Source organism: Hyperolius riggenbachi, chromosome 6 (assembly GCF_040937935.1).
Source record: "Hyperolius riggenbachi isolate aHypRig1 chromosome 6, aHypRig1.pri, whole genome shotgun sequence".
Taxonomy (NCBI): domain Eukaryota; kingdom Metazoa; phylum Chordata; class Amphibia; order Anura; family Hyperoliidae; genus Hyperolius; species Hyperolius riggenbachi.
Genome location: NC_090651.1, coordinates 95,697,626 through 95,722,595, shown reverse-complemented (window position 1 = coordinate 95,722,595; position 24,970 = coordinate 95,697,626). Strand labels below are relative to the sequence as shown.

Genomic DNA, 24,970 nt, shown 5'->3' with positions numbered 1-24,970 from the left:
TAAGTACTTATGCCATCTAATATATATATATAATTTTTACTGAGGTTTCTGATTTTCCACCAATTTAAACTGGCTTTAAATCCCAACTACATGGGGTAGAGGAGGCTCTTATAGATGTATATCAATATAGTTTTGCCATCTGGTAGAATTTCCATTATTTCCTGTCCTGGGAGGAAGTTGTTAAATACCGTCTACAAGGAACAACACAGCAACATTAAAAAAAAAATAAAAAAAATATAAACTTTCTTTGTAGAGTGAGGAGAAGTTGGGACATTTGTGAGCTTTGTAATCCTGCTCCCAGTGGAATCCCATGGAAGGACAGAAGGTGCAGTAAAATCTTCTGTAGGGTGTCACCTGTCACATACTGTAGAAACATCAGTCCATTTCCAAAAGCAATGCTATAAACAAGCATGCCGTAAATGATAGAGCTCTAATAATAATTTCCAAGCAGCCATCTACAAGATAACTGACTGCTATTTCTCATTAATCTGTCTCATATACTCTTGTGTGATGTTTTTATACATAAACAGTATTATCCAGGGAAGTATTATGGTGCTGTGACTTAGCTTTTCATTTTAATCTGAGCTTATAAATATTTGTTCTTAAAACAAATCCTCTAAGATCCATAACATTTTATGATTATTTATATTTCACTGAAAGCAGCCTAATAAAGCATTACAATGCTATACTGTATGTAAAAATATTTTTACCATTTTCTTCTTACAGTGATCCCCTCCAGTTCTGACAATATTTTGTCAGAACTGAAATATACCAGTTGCTGTCAGTTATATATCAGCATCTGTCAGTTACATCTGAATGTGCAAGGTAATGTTCACGTTTCTCTATGGCTCAAGTGGGTGATAGTACAGTTTAACAGTGTGCTGACCAGGAAGCTGTTATGGGGTAATGGCCATTTTCAAAATGGAGGACAGAGAATTCCATTGACCACAGTGTACAAACAGGATGCAGGAGAGGAGAAAGAGACTGATGATTAGACTACACAGGAGGTAAGTATAACGTGTGCATATTTATTTTGACTTTTCATTTTCAGTTCAGGTTCTCTTTAATATACATAATAAACGCATTTGTTTAGCCACTCCTTTTTTTTAATAAATAATACTGTGTAGCACATTTACATTAATTAGCCATTCACAATGTTTTGTGCATTCCATGGCTGTGCTTTTGTAATAAATATATATAAAATACCTGGTTGGTCGGTTCCTGTGGCTACATTTCCTGTAGAGATGATGATGCAGTTTTATTTGAGAAAAGACTGTCCACACTCCTACTCCTGTCACATAATCTGTCCACAGGGAAATGTCAGAGAGGAACAGGAAGAGGCAGCTGACAGTCTCAACCTGTGAACATAGATCATGTGACTTCACCTATCCCCTCCCTCTGCTAAGAGATGCACTTTTTGTGTCCAGCATTGCAGCTACTTCACATTTCGTAATGATAAGAATCTGGTGAGCTGCAGTGTTTGCCACATGTAGCATAGGGAGTATGTTCCTAAATACTTTCTATTTGGGAACATGCACTCTGTTGCCAGACCTATGGGTTATATAACTGACTCTTTCAAAGGTAAATTCTCCTCCACGCCATTATTTTTTAACTCACGTTGTGGCAAATGCACACAATTATGGTAAAGCTGCTATACAGAGATCGCATGCCAATTTTACCATTAATTACACTGACTAGGTAGCGCTTTTCGTGCAATAAGACTTGTGTTACCTAGCATTGTTAGAGTAATGCATGCTACACATATAGCATAGCGTGAGTTACCATAGCAACACTTGCATTATCTAGGTAACGGGAGTTGCGATAATTGTGCAACATCAGCATAATTAACGGTATAATTGGCATATACTCTCTGCGCTATGGAACTTTACTATACTTCTGTGCATATTTCCCATTGATTCTTACTATCATGATGACTCTTCTTTAATATTGTATTTGAAAATAAAGCAAATATGAAGTGGAAATTGCTAGCTTGTGTGTTTTAGCTCCTCCCCTTGCACATTGTAATTTCATTATTACATGACACTCCATGGAGCTGGAGGGGATCCAAGTCTCTGACACATTGATCCACATAGGAGGATGCCATGCTGGACCAGTTCCTAGAGCGGCACCCCTACGATCGCCCCAAATGCACCCAAGCAATATTTATATGACCAGGCACAGCAGCAGTGATGGGGCCGGTGGCGGTCAGAGTGTCAGACATGGTCCTTCACTTTGACCTGAAAAGAATGGTGCTGTGACAGATTATATTGGCAACAGTGGCATCTAGCGGCAGCTACTTTTTCATATGTTGGATTGGAAAGGGTTAAATTATATGTAGGTTTTTGGATTGTGGGAGACAACTGGAGTGCCTAAAAAAAAATGCAGATACAGGGAGAACATACAATTCCATGCAGAGAATGCCTGGCTGGGATTTGTACTGGGGACCATGCAGCCCACGGTGATGATTCCAAAATTGTATAGGTCAGTTAAAGTATGTAAGGACTATGATGGGAATAAGTGTTGCACCACTGAAAGTGAAAGGACTTGGTGCTGAGAGGGTGTTTGTACAAATGAAGTCAAGTAGATAAAGTAACAATAATACTACAAACTGAAAATAGACTGGTAGTAACAATAATACGGTAATCTGAATGCCTCGATAAATGCTGTTGCCAGCTGTCTTGTGAAAGAGATAGGTTTGAAAAAAGCCATTTTTGATAACTAAAATATATTAAAATGTTCACAACTGTCATCAGTAACATATTTGAAGAGTTTCTCAGCGGTAATATATTTGCAGCCTTCTCGCTATGATTAAATCTGTTACAACCTAATTAGAAATTCCATCACAGTCTTCCTAAGCCCAACCAGCATTCTGTCTTAATTGACTACTCCAGCCTGAGTCTGATAAGCTGTCCAGATTCTCAGACATTATTATTATTATTTAGTATTTATATAGCGCCGACATCTTCTGCAGCGCTGTACAGAGCGTATTGTCTTGTCACTTAAAGTGGACCCAAATTAAAAATACAAGATTTCAGAAATAAAATCTATTTTATAAATTATAATAATAAATAGCAGCCTTTTTTCAGCTGCATGATGACAAATATAAAATATTTTACATTTATTGGAGGAACCCCTGCCTTCCTGTCATATTGCCGGGACAGAATCCAGCAGACTGGTGGAGTAGCAGGTGTCTGGCAAAGGAGGAATTGCTAATGGCTGCCCCCAGTATAACCCTAGCTATGAAAAGAGAAGGGTGAAAAGCATGCACTGAAATACTCATAGGCATGAGGGGTGTTTAGTTATCTTTGTATGTGTCAGAGCGGTGCAACTAAATATTTTGAATTAAAAAAATGTTTGGTTTGGGTCCGTTTTAACTGTCCCTCAGAGGGACTCACAATCTAATCCCTACCCTAGTCATATTTCGATGTATGTATCGTGTATGTATCGTAGTCTAGGGCCAATTTAGGGAGAAGGCAATTAACTTATCTGTATGTTTTTGGAATGTGGGAGGAAACAAGAGTGCCTGGAGGAAACCTATGAAGACACGGGGAGAACATACAAGCTCTTCGCAGAAAGTGCCTCAGCTGGGATTGGACCCTGGGAGCCAGCGCTGCAAAGCGAGAGTGCTAACCACTACGCCACTGTGCTTGTATGATCGTATACAAGTATATGTAGGTCATTTACAGTACAGAATGCAGTATACGTCATTAAAGGGGTGTTTCTCAGCACTTGAATTCCCCTTCCTCCCCGACACATATCGTACATTTCTCTTTTCCATTTTCCAGGGCAATTAGCAAAGTGTTTGGTCTTTGGTTAGAATGAATAATTCATTAATATTTTTTGTTAATGATTTATGTGCCATATGCCACTAGTACAGGATGTATGTGTAACATTTCGCCACCTTCATTCAGAAGATACAGCGGGATAATGGCATGAAGAGATGAATTGCCATCGATACAAGAGAGAGTGATTAACCATTTCCCATCCGCCGCGCTGGATGGCGCTCAGTACCGCCGTACTCACGCTACACAAACCGTATCACACGCAGCAAAACACGCAGCCACTTTTCAGGTTTTCCGTGCAATTATTCATCAAGTCGCAGATAATGGACCTGGGAGATCTGAAATGATTACAGACAAGAGACGTCAGTGATGATCATCCATTAGAGATTATTGCTTTAGTGCCAAACAATTTAGATAAACAAGAAAATGGCTGCAATAAGGCTCAAAATAACATAATTGGGTATATTGCAGCTTTGGAAAGATCATAAAGTTTCTATCTTGTAGCCCTCCCTTCCCCCCAAACCACAGCATTTATCCTGATGAGAGATGGCAGTTTGAGAACCTCAGTTTGTTGTGGCTGTGACTGCCATGCTGGATGCCAACCAGCATAGGCATAGCGATCACCCCTGCAACCCCTGCCATTGCTGGGGGGCCCAAAGGCTTTGGGGGCCCCTTCACCTTCCTCTCCCCAACCTCAAGTGCAGCCAAATAGTATAGAAATCTCCCCATTCACTCACAAAAACGGAAGCAGATAAGGTCAGGTCCACACACCAGTTTCAAAATACAGTGTTTCTGTTGCATTTGTCAGCACAAACTTGACAATTGTTTTGTGTCCCTAAGAGGAGGTCCTCCGCTACAGAAAAGTGCAAAACATACAAAATCTTTTAAACCTTTTGTATGCTTGCACTTTTCTGAATAAGGAGACCTCTTAGGGCCCCCGAAACAATTGTCAAGTTTGTGCTGACGAATGCAGTAAACAGAAACACTGCATTTTGAAACTGGAGTGCGGACCTGACCTTATCTGCATCTGTTGTCTAAGTGGTGACGTGGCTTGGCACCCAGATCTAGCACCCAACCAATGGGTAAGGTAATCGAAATATGAATGGACATCACTCACAAAAACCGTGTGCAGGAGTGTGTGTATTTTTTGTTCGGCTTCCAGAGGCTGCTTCACTGCAGAACACTCTCTGCTGCCATTCACCGGCTCCCAATCCCGTGAGGTTCGGGGACAAAGGGGGCACCATGCTATCATTTTTGCATGGAGGCCCTATTAAGTCTAGTTACACCCTGCTCAGCCATGATGTTTAAACACTGCAGATTCATTCAGCTCTTTACACAACAGAACTTGGCTCTCATTCTATTGAAATGGGTAGAGGAAAAAGTGTACAAGTGGGCGCTATCCCTAGTTATCAGCAGGCCCTACACTGCTTGGTAGACAGGTCAATGGCATCATTTATCAAATGTGCTGCAAACGTCTCTTCCGTTGGGCTGCACCATAATGTGAAAGTATGATCTATAGACTTTCATTACGTGGGGTGTGGTAAAAATACCGCACTGCCCCGGGGTGAAAGGGCCCTTAAGGTGCCCATTAACAGTACAATTGTTTCAATGCGATCTTTTGATGCGATTTTTACAATAGTAAATAATTGGAAGGTAATTATCGATTATTCACGTTTACTGAACAATTCTTTCTTCAAATTTGATCATAAAATCCACCTTTCGTATCAATATTATCCTATTTAGCAATCGACCAAGGAATCGTTCCTTTTCAATTGCCTCCATAAACGGCAACATTTCTATACTATTCCATTATTAAAATCGCATCGAAAGATCGCATTTGGTGAAAAAATTGTACCGATAATGGGCACATTAAGGGAGATTAGATTGTAAGCCCCTCTAAGGGGCAGTTAGTGACAAGAATATGTACTCTGTAAAGTGCTGCAGGAGATGTCAGCACTAAATAAATACTAAATAATAATAATAACTTAAGGTGAGAGGCATATGGTGGCTGCCTATTTATTTCATTGCACGAATTCCCGGCGGCGTTAAATACTTTTCCCCCTCCAGGTCCACGTGGATAGTGGGGAATACTGTAATTCAACTTCCAGCTATTGCTTGAAGCGGAATTAGTGTTTTAAAAGCAACTTCAGCTCAGACTTCTGACGGTGCCGAACTTGTTCACTGTGCGCTGCTATAGCTGTAATTCCTATTCCGGTCTATGGTGGCGCCAGCTGCGCCCAAGTCTCCTGGGCTGCATTTGCAGTGTTGGCCCTGGCAGTCCTGCTGATCTCTTTGGTATGAGTAATGGCTGAATCACACACCTGGAACAACGTGTGGCTCATCCAGTCAGACGTCAGTCAGAAACATCTGATCTGCATGCTTGTTCAGTGTATATGACTAGGGTATTAGAGGCAGAGGCTATCAGGGCAGACAGGCAATCTGTGTTGTAAGAAAGGAAAGCAATAAGTCAGCCTCCATATGTCTCTCACTTCAGGTTACCTATACAATCAATTGCTGGCCATTGTAATTCTCTGTCAAATGAGGCTTCTGGAACTTAAAATTCTATTTTAAAATGTTTTCACATGAACTAAAGGAGCAAAAAAAGGATTGAAGAGGTTAATAATAGCAAGCTGGGCTACAGCTTGTCTCTGCATCATTATGATGTTGATATTACTGCAGGAGAAGGGAGCACGCAGCTTTCTGAGAATATTACTACTTGCAGCAATGCAGTGTATATTTCAGGAAAAGGTTGTTAATCTAATCTAAAATCAAAACTGCAAATAAGACAACAGTGCTGTGAGTGAGGCAGTGCTGTCTTGTCTGTCAGAACAGTCATTTTCTATACTCTAGCAGTGTTCAGCCTTCCCCCCTCCCTGGTGCGTGTCATTCTGTGGGGAGCAAGGACCACGGAGATGCTGCCTAGATCTGATTGGTCCTGACTACCATAGACTAAAGGTGGCTATACACTTATAGATTTGCAGCAGATTTGACCATCAGATAGATTTCTGTCAGATGCCTGTCAAGTCAAATCTGACAGGAATCTATCTGATGTGTGCCACACACTAGGAACAGTATCAGAATGCAATTTATAGGAAATGTATCTAAATGCATGATTAGACCATTAGATCCAGTGCAACTCTATGGGCCATGGATCTGCTACCAGCAGCAGATCGACCTAGATCATCCATCCTGTCAGATAGATCAAATCCATCCAAATCAGGCACAAATTGATTGATCGACAGATTTTAAAGAATCGATTTTTGATCGATTCTATAGAATCGATCGATCGAATGATGGCTAAAATCGGCCAGTGTATGGGCCCCTTAATATTACGTGATGCATGCATGTGCACACATAGCCTAAAATTAATCAATCAATGAGCATCAGATTGCTAGATATAGACAGCAGTGACATTTTAGTTCCCGGGAGAATGCCTGGTGTTAAGGGGCAAAGCAGACTGCATCACTCTACACTACAGAAAGAAAGGCAGGGCAGTGCCGAAAGTGTAGCACAAGCTCTGCTGTCTGATTTGATTGGAGTTTCATTACATGGCAACACGGGGGATATTTACAAAAAAATGTGTTGCAAGTGGTAGTTTCAGTCATCTAATTAAAAGTAGGGATTTTTTCAAGAAATTCTATGCACCTTTTTCAAATGAACACTTGCTTACATTACTATTCCAAAGTATATACATCCTTAACCACTTGCCGACCGCGCACTCATAACGCGCGTCGGCAAAGTGGCAGCTGCAGGACCAGCGACGCAGTATTGCGTCGCCAGCTGCAGGCTGATTAATCAGGAAGCAGCCGCTCGTGCGAGCGGCTGCTTCCTGTCAATTCACGGCGGGGGGCTCCGTGAATAGCCTGCGGGCCGCCGATGGCGGCTCGCAGGCTAAATGTAAACACAAGCAGAAATAATCCGCTTTGTTTACATTTGTACGGCGCTGCTGCGCAGCAGCGCCGTAAGGCAGATCGGCGATCCCCGGCCAATCAGCGGCCGGGGATCGCCGCCATGTGACAGGGGACGTCCCGTCACTGGCTGCACAGGACGGATAGCGTCCTGTGCAGCCCGGATCTCCAGGGGGGGCCAGGTAGAGAGGGAGAGGGAGGATTTCGCCGCGGAGGGGGGCTTTGAGGTGCCCCCCCCCCCCGCAACACCCGGCAGGCAGGAGCGATCAGACCCCCCCAGCACATCATCCCCCTAGTGGGGAAAAAAGGGGGGCGATCTGGTCGCTCTGCCTGCACGCTGATCTGTGCTGGGGGCTGCAGAGCCCACCCAGCACAGATCAGCTACAACAGCGCTGGTCCTTAAGGGGGGGTAAAGGGTGGGTCCTCAAGTGGTTAAAGTAAACCGGAGATGTACTAAAAAGAAGATTTGATACTCACCCACAGGTTCCTCCAGCAGCATAAACACATGTGAGTCCCACGCCATCCTCCCGCGGTTTGCCGTTCAGCCGCAATCAGCCCCGGTAACTGGCTCAGTCGGGTCTAGTCTGGGTCTTCTGCACATGCGCAGGCCTCCCGCGCATGTGCAGTAGACCCAGACTGGACCCGACTGAGCCTGTTACTGGCGCTGATCGTGGTTGAACGACAGACCGCGGAAGGATGGCGTGGGACTCACATGTGTTTATGCTGCTGGAGGAACCTGTGGGTGAGTATCAAATCTATTTTTTAGTACATCTCTGGTACACTTTAACCACTTCAGCCTACAGCTTCGAAAATCTTATGCATCCAAGCAATGTTCACCTCCCATTCATTCGCTAATAACTTTATCGCTACTTATCAAAATTAATTGATCTATATCTCGTTTTTTCCGCCACTAATTAGGCTTTCTTTAGGTAGTACATTTTGCTAAGAGCCACTTTACTGTAAATACATTTTAACAGGAAGATTAAGATAGAAATGGAAAAAAAACATTATTTCTCAGTTTTTAGCCATTATAGTTTAAAATTAATACATGCTACAGTAATTAAAACCCATGCATTTTATGTGCCCATTTGTCCCGCTTATTACACCATTTAAATTACGTCCCTATCACAATTTATGGCTCCGATATTTTATTTAGAAATAAAGGTGCATTTTTTCAATTTGCGTCGATCACTATTTACAAGCTTATAATTTTAAAAAATGTAATAAGATACTCTCTTGACATGTATATTTAAAAAGTTCAGACCCTTAGGTAACTATTTATGTAGTTTTTTTTTTTTTAATTGTAATTTTTTTTATTATTTTTTTTAATACAAAAATGTATTTGGGTAATTTTAGTTTGGGAGGTAAATAGCCAATTTTAGATGTAAAATAATGTATTTTTTATTCAATACAGGTATGTGGGTGCAGTTTACTATTTGGCCACAAGATGGCCACATTCAAAAAGTTCCTAGATGCGAACGATGTCGCATCTAGGAACTAAAATGAAGAGAAGTTGTTTCCTGGGGGCAGAAATACCACGCTCTCTGATGAGAAAGCGTCGGTATTTCTGCCGGGGACTTGGATCGGTGAATGGGAATTATATTCCCATTCACTGATCGGGGGGGCAGCGGGAGGTAGCGGGGGCGCGCGCGGGCGCGCGCCCGATCGCGCGCAACACACGGCTGCAGCACCACTGCCTATCTGGACGGATATATGCGTCCAGATATGGCGAAGTGGTTAAAGAGACTCTGTAACAAAAATTGCATCCTGTTTTTTGTCATCCTACAAGTTCCAAAAGCTATTCTAATGTGTTCTGGCTTACTGCAGCACTTTCTGCTATCACAGTCTCTGTAATAAATCAATGTATCTTTCCCTTGTCAGACTTGTCAGCCTGTGTCTGGAAGGCTGCCAAGTTCTTCAGTGTTGTGGTTCTGATATGAACTCCCCCTCCCAGGCCCCTCTATGCACACTGCCTGTGTATTATTTAGATTAGAGCAGCTTCTCTCTTCTCTCTTATCTTTTACAAGCTGGATAAATCGTCCTCTGAGCTGGCTGGGCTTTCACATACTGAAGAATTACAGACAAGGGCAAAGCTGTTTGCAGGAGAAAAAAGAGCAGCCTGAAACTTCAGTGCATGAGAACTGCAGTGAGAAAGAAACACACAAATGATCTCTTGAGATTCAAAAGGAAGGCTGTATACAGCCTGCTTGTGTATGGTTGTATTTTCTATGTGTGGACATACAGTACATCAACCTACTTCCTGTTTTGGTGGCCATTTTGTTTGTTTATAAACAAACTTTTTAAAACTGTTTTTAACCACTTTTAATGCGGCGAGGAGCGGCGAAATTGTGACAGAGGGTAATAGGAGATGTCCCCTAACGCACTGGTATGTTTACTTTTGTGCGATTTTAACAATACAGATTCTCTTTAAAGCACCACTTTTGTGGAAAATTGTAAAATGTATAAAGCATGTGTATGCATATGTATAAAAGTACATTTAGCCCGGTGTAAAATGCACTATAAATTATTTTTTCCTATGTCGCTCTCAATTACAATAGGTTGTTAAAAGTCTGACGGGTTTTGGACTAGTCCATCTCCTCACGGGGGATCCTCAGGATTTTCTTTATTTTCAAATGCATTTCCTGAAAGGCAGTTGCTTAGTCCAACAGCCAGAATTGTGTGCATCTGAGAAGGGAGGCTGGCCAGCATCTTTGTATAAATCCTTTCCAGGTAATGCTTTTAAAAACAATAAAGGAAATTCTGAAAATCCCTCATGAGTAGATGAACTAGCCCAAAACCTGTCAGATTTTGACTACCTGCTGTTAGTGACAGCATCATAGGAGAAAAGTAATTTATAGTGTAATTTACTCTGGGAGAAAACTACTTCTTTTAAAGAGAGTCTGAAGCCTCCACAAATACCTGTTTTTACTTCACAGGCCTCTTCAGCATTAATGCCCTAGCTGAAATGCTGCATCCCCAGATCTGAACACTCAATTAATCCCCCCGAAATCCCTGGGGGAAGATTTGGGGCTCCTTCTGGGTAGAGGCAGAGCTTTGGGCAGTAGCTCTGCCTCTACTCGTGTCAATCTGCACCGATCGCCGCCTCTCCCCACCCCTCTCAGTCTTCTTTCACTGAGAGGGGCGGGGAGAGGCGGCGATCAGCGCAGATTGATTGGACTGGAGGCAGAACTACAGCACAAAGCTCTGCCTCCTCCGGGCAGCAAAATCCACGACCTGGAAAGTCGTGGAATTTTGCCCCGGGATTTTGGCGGTATGAATTGAGTGTTCAGCCGCTGGAATGCCGCATTTCAGCTAGGGCATTAATGCTAAAGAGGACTATCAAGTACAAACAGGAATTTTTGGAGGCTTCGGACTCTTTAAATGTGTATTTTAAATTTTACAATTATCGCTATAGTGGTCCTTTAACAATCAGACCTCAAAGAGCTAGTTCACACTCGGCTCTCGGAGCGCCGTTAGCCCACGATTATAACAAAAAGTCTTGTAATTCTTGTGCGCTTTTCACTTGAGATTCCCATTCAATAGAACGGGAATCACAGCACAATCGCCCCCAAAACGCTGCATGCAGCGCGTTTGTGATTAATCAAAAGCGCACCGGCTGCAGTGTGAATGTATCCATAGGGATACATTGTAGCAGCCCTTTGCTGATCGCTGGCGATCAGCAAAGCGCTGAAGAATCGCCCCAATGTAAACCAACCCTTGGAGCATGTCGGCCTCCATTCCAGACTTTTCTCAGAGACAAAAGGGTCCACCTCATTTTTCAGCCTAACCTTAAATCAACTTTGTAAATCATCAGTTTAGCTGACGAAACCGGGTACAAATTCTACACTTTGAAGTGTGAGCGGAATAAAAAAAAAAATTGTGACAGAGCCAAGAAAATAATTAGCATGTTCACAGCCTGGACTTGGTTGTTAAAATGAAATAATATGACAAGGCCTCTTATTACAGGCACATGTTCACGAGACAGTGATGTGTGCCAGGCCTGGATCCACAGCAACTGAGCGTTGTAGCCACCTGCCTTGCCAGGAAAGGGTTACCATGAGAGATTTAATGAGCGCCAAACGTAATTCTGGAACCAAGCGCCTAGAGCTATGGCTGGGTAAGCAGTTTGTAAGAGGCAACAATTCACTGTAGTATGAAGATGCTGCTAAAATAAACCACTGTTCACTTGTAACTGCAGTGTACTTTTATTGGAAAAACAAACTGTTATTTTAGCATTTATTTTCCTGTGAAATCGGCCTCGTTCCTGACACATGCAGTTATTTATCACCGTGGCAATCGTCCGCAAGAAAATGGCCACATGCTGTTTTGTTTGGGTGTACAAAAAATGATTTGACGGGTAGGGTAACTACATAATTTTTGCCATCGATATCCGGTGGATTGTGATTATCGAATTCGGCAGATATTTATACAACAACATGGCCACTCGATCAAAAGCTGAAATCCATTGGAAATCTGCGTCAAATCCAGATTTTTCCCCGGGACTTTTGCCGTTTATCTCACTCCGCCACGCCCCCCTCCAGGTGTTAGACCCCTTGAAACATCTTTTCCATCACTTTTGTGGCCAGCATAAGTGTTTGTAGTTTCCGCCTCCCCATTGAAGACTATTGCGGTTCGCGAAAGTTTGGGCGAACTGAACTTTTGCGGAAGTTTCGCAAACCCGGTTCGCAAACCGAAAATCAGAGGTTCGGGCCAACTCTGGGTAACAGTGAACTTCCCTGTTCCCTGCTGCAGAAAAGGGTCACTGCAATTTGGCCCCGCTCTTTTGCCTCAAATGTCTGCACACTGATTTTTGCATTGGTGCTGAGTTAAGAAGGTGATGTCATAGGCAGGGGTGTGCCCATAATTTCACTTCACTGAATATGGGTGAGAGATTTTATCAAAATAGGATAAGGAGCATTTTTACGTCATATATGGTGTCATAGAGATGCAGATGAGATGCAGTTGCTTCAAACAGTCAATCAGAATCCTTGATCCTAAATCTTCCTCTGTGTTCCTCAACCAATGACAGTGTATGAGCTGACAGAGGAGGATGTCAGTGCTAGGGAAGCCACTTACTGCATGGGTAAAGAGGCACAGTAGTAACGTACAGCAGAATGCAGTACATTAATTACGATATCCGTTGTTATTGTAATTTCCCTGGTTTCAGTAAAAGAAACACTTCCTATAGCTACGGAGTATATTGCTGTGCAGTATATTGCATGTAGCCTTGCCCTCTCTGTAATGCTTAGCCTAGGCTGATTAGCTATGCCAAATTCTTCCCTATAATACATACAGCCTTAGCTTTCTCCTATAGTACTTTATTGGAAAATTTAACTAAAGAGAGTAGTGGGAATATTTCTGCAGCCAGGACTTCCTGACTGAGGAGTCTGACCACAGAGTTGTCTGCAGCCACACCCCAGACACTGTCAAGCCAAGACTTACCGGTGGAGTTTCTACCACAGAAGCAGTTGTAGCTAGTAGTTTGGGTGTTCAAGCACCACACTTCAGCACCATTCAGCACTGTCTGTTTGTACTACTCTTTCTGTGCCAACCAATGTGCCAAATCCAATTCCGGGCACGGTCCAACCGTGGTTGGCGAAATAAAAGAATTCTGATTCTGAACCTGTGGACAGCGTCAGGGGCAGTTCACTTACTTGCAATGTATGCCTTCCAAAGCCGAAAGGAGGAAGTATCAGAGTCACGTGAAACTTGCTGTTAAGAGCAAGTAAGTGAACACCCCCGACCCTGTCCACAGGTTCAGTGCTGAAGTGTGGTGTTGGGTGAATTTGAAACAATGTTCTGAATTTGTACACCAACACTAGTTGTAGCCATGCTCCCCACTTGTCCCACATGACCATACACTTGTTCTGCAGTTAAACAAAGGCCAGCTTACAGTCATGTCCAAAAAATGCCAGTGACCACACCCTCCAAAGCTTTACCCCCTGTGTGCTACTGTAAGAGAGCAAAACAATGTGCAGAGGGGGCACAAAAGACAATGCTGAAGGGCCATTTTAGCAAACACCAGTTGGGCAAAAGTGTTTAAAAACACAAGAACTTGTTGATCAACTAGCTACTCCATGGAGGTTTCAGAATAGGTAAATCTGGGGTCATGTGGTTTACCTGTATAAATTATGTACTAAGGTAGTTATCAGGCAGAAGCTCAAATAGGCATCAGTATTAAACACAGACATTGTACAGCATTTTTGTGACCATCTCATTCCCCTGTTTTTGCTAAAGAGTATAGATGGTCATTCAGATGCTAATAATGAAGCACATTTTATGCTAATTGCATGCAAATATATGCAGCTTTGACATGGACCAATCAAATGCAGGAGCTGTGCAGATAGATCTGACATGTAGTAAAATGTTTATAAGGTTGTTTTGAAAACAGGTCATTTTAGGAATAATGTGAACCAATTCATATCATGTCTGCAGCCTTTGTCAGGCGTAATCGCAAATGCTAGCTTTGAAGTGATTTTCCTATGGATTTCTAGTGTGATTGTGTTGAGAAATAGACTTTGAGCTGTAAGTGATCTGTTTTTTTTTTTTTAAAAGCAAGAAAAATCGCTGTGTCCACTTTTCCTATACTTTACATTAAGGTGTAGACGCTTCCAAAACGCTGCAGGACCCGCGTTTGGGAAAAAATCACATCGCACTAGTGTGATCCATCCCATACAAACACATTAGCCAAGCACTTTTTTGAAGAGCTAGCAATTTTAAAAGCGCTCGGAAGCGCTCTTGGTGTGCACCAGCCCTATCAGTGCTATGGACAGATGCTACTTAACTGACTAATCAGCAGTCTGCCAGCAGCTGAAATCCTAACTTACTCATTATCACCCAGATGTCTACCAAAGTGACACAGGTTTTGATTCATCTGACAGTATCATTAACTCCTGTTTTAACTCCTACTTAGGATCTTGTTGCTGTCACTCAATCTTCAAATTCAAGAGCTTGAGCAAAGTGTTGTGTTAATTTAGCACCTAATTATGCACATGAATGAACATATTTGCATAATTAGCACATACATCAACACTGTATGAACTACTGAGTGATTCAACCTTTTATGGCCACTGCTAACAGGTGTGGCTTTTGGACTGAGTTAGTTCCTGCATGCAGCAAACCTTTGGGGGAGGGGGGGTATGAGTGTCCCATTGGCTGATGGGATGCTATATGGTAGGAGCAGCTTTGGCTGGTTGTAGGGATCTCCTCTCCTGACACCCAATAAATACTGATCCAACATGTTAAACTCTACAAAAACACACAGCAGTTGTAATATTTTATTCTCATATCTTTGTAGTTCTTCTCCAAGGAGCCCTGTCTTTATCAGCAGCCTTAAAGAGGAACTCCAGTGAAAATAATGTAGTAAAAAAAGTGCTTCATTTTTTACCATAATTATGTATAAATGATTTAGTCAGTGTTTGCCCATTGTAAAATCTTTCCTCTCCCAGATTCACATTCTGACATTTATTACATGGTGACATTGTTACTGTGGGCAGGTTATTTAGCTGTTTCTAGCTGCTCTGTCTGTTACAGACAGCTAATAACAGCTATTTCCTGTCTCTGAACATTGTTACATTGTGGCAGTTTGCCAGCAGTACCGCGGTATTCAGAGCCTCTTGTGGGAGGGGTTTCAGCACAAAATTAGTCACACAGCGCCCCCTGATGGTCTGTTTGTGAAAATCATTGTCTTTCTCATGTAAAATGGGGTATCAGCTACTGATTGGGAAAAAGTTCAATTCTTGGTTGGAGTTTCTCTTTAATTGCAGCATGGAGCATGTTTTGATGTTGCGTGTGATCTTTTGTTGTAATAATAATAATGCCAAAAAGTGTATAGCGCTATTCTCCTATCAGACTCAAAGCGCTCAAGAGCTGCAGCCAGTGAGGGCGCGCTCAGTAGGCCACGCTGCAGTGTTATGCCTGGTACACACAATGCAATTTTCAGTCAGATTGACATTCAAACTGATTATTTCTGACAAGTCCGATCTGATTTCCCATCGTTTTTCTGATCAATTTTCCAATCACTTCTATACAAATTAACATTACATGGTAATCTTAATTGCAAAAATGTGTGATAATTGAATAGTACTTGGCCAGTTTAAAGGTGCCCATAAACAGTACAATTTCCAGAAGGATCGTCCATTTGGTTGAATTGTTGCGATCCTTCAGAAACAGTTGTTTAGGCCAACCAATGGAGGGGAAAATGATAAGCTATAAAAATAATCATTCAGAAATTCGGGTCAACAGAACGATTGATAGAATGATCACTCTTTGTCGATTGGCACCGATATCAGAACCTGATCCGATCTTACTGTTGATCGTTCAGGAGATTTACCGTTAATGGGCACCTACAGACTTTCACCTAATTGGATGAGAGATGTCCAACCATCCATTGCCTATGTCTGAACTTTATTTTTATTTTTTTTTAAACTTTGATTGTATCAACTTCAAAATAAACATATAGTTTTCATGAAACATTTCTCAGTTTAACCACTTCCCCGACCCTGGGACGAGTAACTACGTCCCTGCATTTTCCCATATCTTCTTGCAGGGATGTAGCTACTACATCCCTCCCTGCCATGCACTCAAGCTCCCCCCCCCCCCCCCCTGCACGTTCCCACCACCAATACTGCCGCTATTCCTTATTTAGGAGATGAATGGGAACACAGTTTCCATTCATTGATCTAAGTCCCCGTGTGAATGAATGCATCATTCTCAAAACCCGATATTTACACGTCCACGCATTGCTTCCGCTTTGCGTAGTAATACTACTGCATGAGGACATGTTGTGGCCAAAAGTAAAATCACATCTAAAAACATTTGTTTTATTAAAAAGACCAATTTTACATTTTAAATGAACCCCTTACCTCCCACACTCCCCAATAGTTACACCCAAAAAATATTTGTAAAAAAATAAAAAATGTACAAAAAAATACATAAAACGTTTCTTTATTGACTGAAATCTTTAAATATGTATGTCAAGAGGGTATATTACTGTTACTTTATACATTATGGGCTTGTAATTAGGGATGAACGCAAAACTAAAAAAAATGCACCTTTACTTCCAAATAAAATATTGGCGCCATACATTTTACTAGGGAAAATTTTTAAACGTTGCAATAACTGGGACAAATTGGAAAATAAAATGTGTGGGTTTTAATCACGGTAACATGTATTTATTTTAAAACTATAATGGCCGAAAACTGAGAACCAAATTAATTTTTTCCATTTTTTTCTTTTTTTTTTCCTGTTTAAACACATTTAGAATAAAATAATTCCTAGCAAAAAGTAACCCCCAAAGAAAGCCTAATTGGTGGCAAAAAAAAACAAGGTTTAGATCATTTTGTTGTGATGAGTAGTAATACAGTTATAGGTGAATGAATTAAAGGAGCGTTGACAGGTGAAAATTGCTCTGGTTTTTTTAAGATGAAAACCCTTGGAGGTGAAGTGGTTAAGCCTGTGATGTTTTTGTATGTTTTTCAATTCAGTTGTAATGATCTGAAGTAGATTTCCAGAGTCAGCGCATGCCGTGTGCGCTGAGCAGAGGAGAATCTCCACAATCACGGAAGCAGAGTACCCAGTAGATAGATGTATATATTTGTGTAAAGGAATTCCAACCAGCAGGTGGTGCTGTGGAGTACAGAGAAACAAAGTCTCTGCACATCCACAGATGTCAGATGGAATTGCACAACTAGAGACAGAACAGAGCAAAGAGAAACAAGACAGCAAGACAGAAGTGAACTGGAACAGAAAGAGACTATTTAAATGTCTACCAATTTAGTCGCCGCCCAGCGACGGTAGACACTTCACATCAGAACAGGCCAGAGTGAGAACACCAATCGCAGGAGAGGTGATTGTAACAGAGACACAAGACTGAGTAAAGACAGAACATAGGTGTAGTAAGAAAGACACAGCAAACAATTACAATCAGAACGCCAAGGTAAATAACAAATGCACTAGCTAAACACGGTCGCCGCACGAGAAGGGCAACAGCGACAAAACACGTTAATGGCGCGGTCTCCGTACGATAAGCGCAACAGAGACAAAACGTGCCAACCCTGACTAGCAAATGAACACAGAAAGCACAAACAAACAAATAACAGAAACGCTTGCTAATTGGTTGCCTTACCTCAGGCAACAGCAAGCGTTTGCTCCAGACCGACAGACAACAGGAACAGGTCAGATAGGATCCACTACTTTTCCGCAAGAGCAAGTGCGATCCGTACACAGGAACAGGACTGAAAGGATCCACTGCTCTTCCGCAAGAGTGAGTGCGATCCGCACAACAAGACAGACAGAAGGAGTAACCAGTAGCACCGCAGCTAAGGTTATACTCCAAGGTTCAGACAAAAAAGATCCACCGCCTCTAACGCTAGGGCGAATGCGATCTAAGACAGACAGAACGATTTACTAATAGCCACCGCTGGCAATAGTACAATCGCACAGACAAGACAGAATAGGCCGTACAAATTAAACACGAACCTGACTGCACTAAATAGGAGTGCAAGGAGCACTCCCCAAGAATTAACTACACTAGAATGTAGTAAGAAGATGCTGAGGCTCTAAGGTAAACTAACAAACAGTAACCTGATGACGAGCAAGGAATTCTGGGAGGAAGTGACATTTATACTCAAAACCCTCCAAGGAAGCCAGCAAGCAATTTGCATGACAAATGGATGCAAATCCATCCACAGCAGCGAGCTGACAGAAAAGGCCTGTTTCCCCCGGACTTGCATTATGTAAGCTGCATAAGAAACTATCCAAATGTCCAGGGAAACAAGGCCAGCAGAGCAGATCGTGACATCAATATAGGGTTTTACAAATGATCGCATTCTGCTTTGTTTACCTTTTAAGCAGCGTCCCAACTTCTTTGGAAACATGGTTGAAAACATACCCTTGTACTACTGTATATATCTACTGAATATTATAGTACAATTTCCCTCCTTCCCTGCTTCCTTCCCTGCCTTAGGAAATAAATCTTGGGTCGCACTTGTATTAAATCGTATATTTAACCTTTAATGGGATTATATTGTTGTTCAAATCAAGCCATTGTAGTCGATCAAGTAGTTAGAGCACACGTCTGTTAATGGCCATTGTCAAGAAACTGGATCGTTTGGAAAGGGCTGGCTTGAGAACATAATTTTCGATTGCTAATTGTAGAGTTTGTTGGATTCACAGTAGGGAGTGAGGCTCTGGCCTGTAATTAAAGAAATTAGTTGAACAATGGCCCAGTTTTGTGTTTTCTGAGTTGCTGGGATCACTCCAACTCTTTCTGTTCTTTCTGTGTCTTAAAGGGAAATTAAAGTTTTGTTGAGTGAAAAAAAAAATTTCCCCACACTTTACTCTATATATTCCACTGATTCATGACAAATATTATTTCAGATTGATAATTTTGTTTGTACAGCATTCAATAATGACCAAATCCTGAAACAGTTATAATTAGCACATTATTAGCATCTGCCATATCTGTAACAAACGTTGGAGAGGCAGCCGCGGTGAACAGCGCTACCACCGCAGCTGCCTCCAGCTCCCTGTTTAGCAGTGTATCCGTGCCTCAGGCATCTAGCACGCCGAGGACAGGGCTGTCAGTTGCACATAGGGTTGCTTTGTCGCGTGCGCGCACACAGACAGGACCTTTATGCAGGTAGGAGGCGCGTCAGCTGACCGGCCGGTCGGCTGACGTCAGAGGAGACGCTCGCCGCTCCTCATTGGCTGATAGGAGGGGGCGTGCCAGAGGGGTCTCCTCTGCTTCATAAGCCTAGCTGAATCACTCGCAACTTGTCTGCTGTTGCGAATACTCTGTGTTAGCGCTCAGACCCTTAGATAGTTCGGGTGTGCTTTGATCCGGGAGGAAACCGGGGATTTCACACAAGATAGGAATTGTTTGATAGCCTTAAAGATTTACATTACTGTGTTATTATTTGTGCATGACTCTGGCTTGTTCTGACTACTCTTCTGCTCAGTGACTCTGTACCTCTGCCCATCTGATCTTGCTGCTTGCTTATACCTTCCTGTCTCTGCCTCCTGATTTTGTACTGCATCTGTCTGTCTGTTGCAGAACCCGATCTGTCTGACCACTCTACTATCACCAGAGGGCCCTTGACTCTGGTGAGGGGCACTGTACTGTTAGTACCCACCAGCTCCTCTGGTGAGGTATTGCCAAAGCTATCAATACTACTGTTGCACCAATCACTCATTGCCATTTGTTGTCACATCAGTTTCTTATATACCAGTATTATACGTGATTCTGCAGATCACCATATAATCAGGTATATATCTGCATTATAGGTGATACTGCAGATCACCTAATAATCAGAATTCTGTTATTTGCTGACACAAATCGTTACAATATCATTGTTATTCTGTCAAGGACTCTTTTGTTATTCTAATCAGCCCATTTAGTAGTTACATAATTTGGTTGGTTAAAAAAAGACATCCGTTCATCAAGTTCAACCAGAAAAAAACAAAACAAAACAAAAAAAACCACCATCCTGAACCTGCACATATTCCAGTTGATCCAGAGGAAGGCAGAAAAACATTACAAGGCCTTAGCCAATTAGCCTTGAAGTGGATCTGAACTCAGGACATCTTCTGTGCTTTAAAGAGACTCTGAAGCGAACAAAAATTGCTATTTTTACCTGTTAGTTCACTTCAGTAGTCTCAGAAGATGTAAACCGTCGCATCCTTGCCACAAGACGAGGTGTTTAGACACCCCAAATCCCGGGGCAAACATCCACGACCATCTTGGTCGTGGATTATGCTGCCCTGAGAGGCAGAGCTTTCAACTGCAGCTCTGCCTCTACTGATGTCAGTCGCCGTGCGGATCTCCGCCTCTCCCCCCCCCCCTTTCTGTGAAGGAAGAGTGAGAGGGCCGGGGAGAGGCGGCGGTCCGTGGCGATTGACATCAGTAGAGGCAGAGCTGCTGCTGAAAGTGCTGCCTCTTTCAGGAAGCGCTGGCTGGATTGCCCCCACGGGGATTTGGGGGGTCTAAAGCCCTTGTTTTGCGGCTTGGATGCGGCGGTTTACATCTACTGAGAGTACTGAAGCGAACTAGAAGGTAAAAATAGCAATTTTTGTTCGCTTCAGTCTCTCTTTAAAAGATAAGCAACAGCATAATAACCTTCAAAGAAAAACATTTCTTAGTCACGGCTGATACAAATTCTGCAATAAATCTGCAGTTTGTCTACTTCCTGCTTTCATGGAAGCAGAGATATTGTTAACAACTTGTATTTACAAATGAGCTCTCTGCCATGGCAGTCAGTTGACACAGCTAAGGGGTCAAATTACAACTTGTGCTTAGTCACAAATGAGGGGGAATTAGACAGGCTAAACTCTCTAAGTACATACAGGGTGCATTTCTCTATATTGCCCTTCTGTCCAGTGCAAGCATTCAGGTCCACTTTAAAAAGGAAAAAATCCTTCCCAAATCCAGGTGGCAGTCAGATAAATCCCTGGATCAGATCTCCCAGGAATTACCTAGTAATTATAGCCATGGATGCCTTTTAATGTTTCAATGTTTAAATTTCCATCCTTTTTAAATGGAACTGGCAGCTGTACATAGCATTTCCACAAAGCAGTAGTTCTGTGGTGCCCACTCATGGAATTCTCACCCTAGGCATCTGCCTGGGGTGCCTATGCCTAAAAACAGTCCAGGTCAAAGTAGAAAGAATTGGAGCTTCAGCAGACTGTCTCTTTTGGAAACTCTTAGCTGACTACAGGTTGAAATGGAGAGATAACTTTTAATAAATAAAAAATAAAAAAAAGAAACACAAGCAGCAAAAGGACCAATGCAGTACGGTTCTATATTTAGTGTAACTATATTATGAGAATGGAATTTCCATTTAACTCTGTATAGGTATTGCAGGGTATTCCAAGGACATTGTGCACTGATAATTCCTGACACGTGCTGGTGAACGCAATGCGGGATGCGCAGGATCTTTGAACAATGTGCACAGGAAAAAAAATCTGTTGTTTTTCTCATTTTCTTGTGTTCTTGACAGCTAGTTGCCAGTATATTAAACATTCTATGCAATGTGTCAGTCAAATGTATTCATGGAACATCCTGATCCTGAAAGAAATGATGTACAGACTAATAGATGGAAAGCTTAGTTGGAAATACATATACAGTATATATGTATATACTGTATATATGTATATACTGTATATATATATATATATATATATATATATATATATATATATATATATCAGTGTTTATATATTATCAGTTGTTGTCAATTATATCCATTTTTTTATTCTGGAAAATGCATTGGAAAGCCATTAATGTTAATATTTGTTTTGGTAAAAGGTATGTTTTCATCTCAATCTTTGAAAAGGTGTCATTAAAATGTGTACATTTTAAAGCAGCTCTGTAGAAGTTGTAAAAAATACTGAAGGGACATGGAGCCTGCCATCTTTATTTTGTCCTGTTAAAATGTCAGCTGCCTGGCTGTCATGCTGATATTTTGGTTTCCTATACTGCCAGTTTAGAGTACACCAGAACTGAGAGGGGTGGTTTCCAAGCTTGCAAGCATTTTGTTTGTGGTGCTGTGACATATGTCACACTCACAGCATCATCCTCATGTCCCAGCGCCCCAGTGGTCTCGCAGTATTCAATCGAAATCTTAGATTGGTACCGAACGTCGAATATGGGCAGGAGAAAGTGGCAGATGCACGCAGTGGTGGCTGATTGAAATCTACGCCTTGTAACCACCAAAACAGGGCGTAGATTTCAATCAGCTCAGTCCTAAAGTAGTTAATGTATTTACCTCTTCCGCCTGGGAAATATGTCTACATCTCCAGACATGCACCAGCGGCTGGGGATGCTACATTTCCCAGAATGCACCAGAGGCTGGTATGTTACATCTCCCAGTACCCAGTAGCGGCTGGGACGCACTGGACATCTTGGGCACTTTGAACCACGGCATCGCAGAATTGACAGCTGCAAGCTGGATGCCCTCATGGAGCCACCGTAGGTAAGTTTATGTAACGCTGCATCCCCCCTCCAAGGCACTCATCGTTTTCAAACCTTCCTTAGGGGGAGGTTTGTTTTAAATATTTTTACATAAGAAGTTTTCAGGTCTCTTGAAGCTATTGGCTTGTTCAGAATTAAATCCAGGATGTTTAGAATAACTGAGTTTCCCCCTTTCTGATTGCAGCATTCTGGCCACAGCTGGAACTCACTTTAATACCCATGTGGACCTGCGGACGCTGCGGGCCGTGCGTGTCCTCCGACCTCTCAAGCTGGTCTCAGGAATTCCAAGTAAGTGAAATATTCGTATACTTTTTTAATTTTCTGTATAATCAGCTGTAAATAAATCTCAGCCCACGCCCGTTAATGTAGAGTGATAAACCGGCAACCTCCCATGTCATCAATTCATTTTATCTGACTTATATCGATAATAATTAGATCAACATTTTCATGCCATGTACCGCTGTAAAGCAGGGGAGGATGATAATCAGGGATGGAAAACATATTTATTCCACTAAGCGCATACTATTTATTTAGAGCAAAAATAGTGTTTATAAAAAATAAAAACAGTTCCTAGCATGTCAGCTGAATAGAAATGATGAGATTTAAATTTGAAACCAATTAAATTTAACTCAATTTTACAAGAGTGAAATTCAATGAAAATGTTACAATTTTAATGAAATTCTTAGTCATGTTTTTAAGACTGGAATAACTGCCGTTTGTAATTATAAATATTATCCGGTAACCAACCCCACTGTGCTAAATGCTTATCTCTAAATGTTGCTATAAAGAAGGAATCCTAATTCATGGTTAGGTTTGATTTTCAAAATGTCAATGGCACATATGCAATTTACTTTTTCTCCTAAGTTTTTTCTTTGGTGATGATATTATTATTATTTTTATTATTATTATTGATCTATAAAGCGCCAACATATTCCATGACCCTGATATTTTCACACTTTGTCAATAAAATGTCTTTTAAACCACCGGAACGCAAGAAAATATAAAAAATATTTTTATAGTACTTTTCCACCTCCTTTTTGGTACTTTTTCAATTGCATATTACTGAAAAGTTATTTTAAAGAGAAGATAAAAAATAATCTCCTAGGAGAAAACTTAGGAGAAGTGAATTAAATAAGGGCCAATATGTATTTTGCTCATTAATGCTTCATGGTGTGACTGTCTGGAGATGTTAGGGGGTGTGACTGGAGATGCCATCCTACAGGAGTAGGTGCAGGCGTATCATGAGATACAGATTGGCTTCTCTACCTCTGTAGATCTAAAGGAGCAACAACTAATATATGGATTTTAGGAATGTCTTGAAATCTGACACCATGGTCTAGTAATCCTAGGTTCTCAACATGCGGTACGTGTACCCCAGGGGGTACTTCTGATGGTTCCAGGGGGTACTCGGGCTTGATATAGTTAACTAAGAATACAAATTTAGAGTTTTGGAAATTGATAAATCTTATTTAAACAACACCAAATTAGTATTTTAGTTAATTAAAAGCAACAGTAATTGCTTGGAAATGGTTTAGAACCAATTATGTACTACGATTAAATATATATTTGTCAAGGGGTACTTGTGATCATGTTTACTATGCTAGGGGGTACTTGGTGAGTACAGGGTTTTAGAAGGGGTAGATACCAATAAAATGTTGAGAAACACTATTCTAGTTAGTCCATTAGTGTAACGGTTGTGGAATCGTCTCCGTGGTCAGCGCACCAGACGTGCGCTGACGCGGCGGATTTCCTCCACAAGCGTATTATTGCGGACACCCAGGCTAGGTGCTATGCACCCGCAGAGGGCAATTCCCACCGGCAGATGGCGCTGTGGAGTGCAGGCGAACACAGCCGCTGCACAGCCACAGATGCCAAATGGGAATTGTACAGATCCGGGACAAGGTACAATCAGGCAGGGCTGGATAGCCCACAGGGAACAGAGCAAAAGGACAGAACCAATGTGTGCCCACCAAATTAGTCGCCACCCAGCGACGGCGAACACACAACGGCGGAAACGAAGTAGGAAACGCAATCGCAAGAATGGCGATTGCCAATAGCGACACAAGACTGAGCAGGACAGAGCACAAGGGTAGCAAAGGCGCAGCAAATCATACAAAGAGAAAGATAAAGAAAATAATAAACGCTAGCTGAACGCGAACACCGCACTCATTCGCAACAGTGCACGCGTTCGTGCGCGGTCTCCGCGTGTTACGCACAACAGAGACAAGCACGCCTAACTAACCAAAGACAGACAAACACGAAACAGAGAACGCGAGCGCTTGCTTAACGGTTACCTCACCGAGCCTACA

General features: G+C 42.0%; 1 protein-coding gene across 3 annotated transcripts in view; it reads left to right on the top strand.

Annotated features, from left to right (window-relative positions):
* CACNA1E (calcium voltage-gated channel subunit alpha1 E) overlaps positions 1–24,970 on the top strand; it is a 396,969-nt gene that overhangs the window by 95,687 nt on the left and 276,312 nt on the right. For all 3 annotated transcript variants that reach the window (XM_068239700.1, XM_068239701.1, XM_068239699.1), the window contains exon 3: positions 22,846–22,949. In XM_068239700.1, coding sequence (XP_068095801.1) covers positions 22,846–22,949 — 104 coding nt within the window. The remainder of the gene's footprint in view (positions 1–22,845; positions 22,950–24,970) is intronic.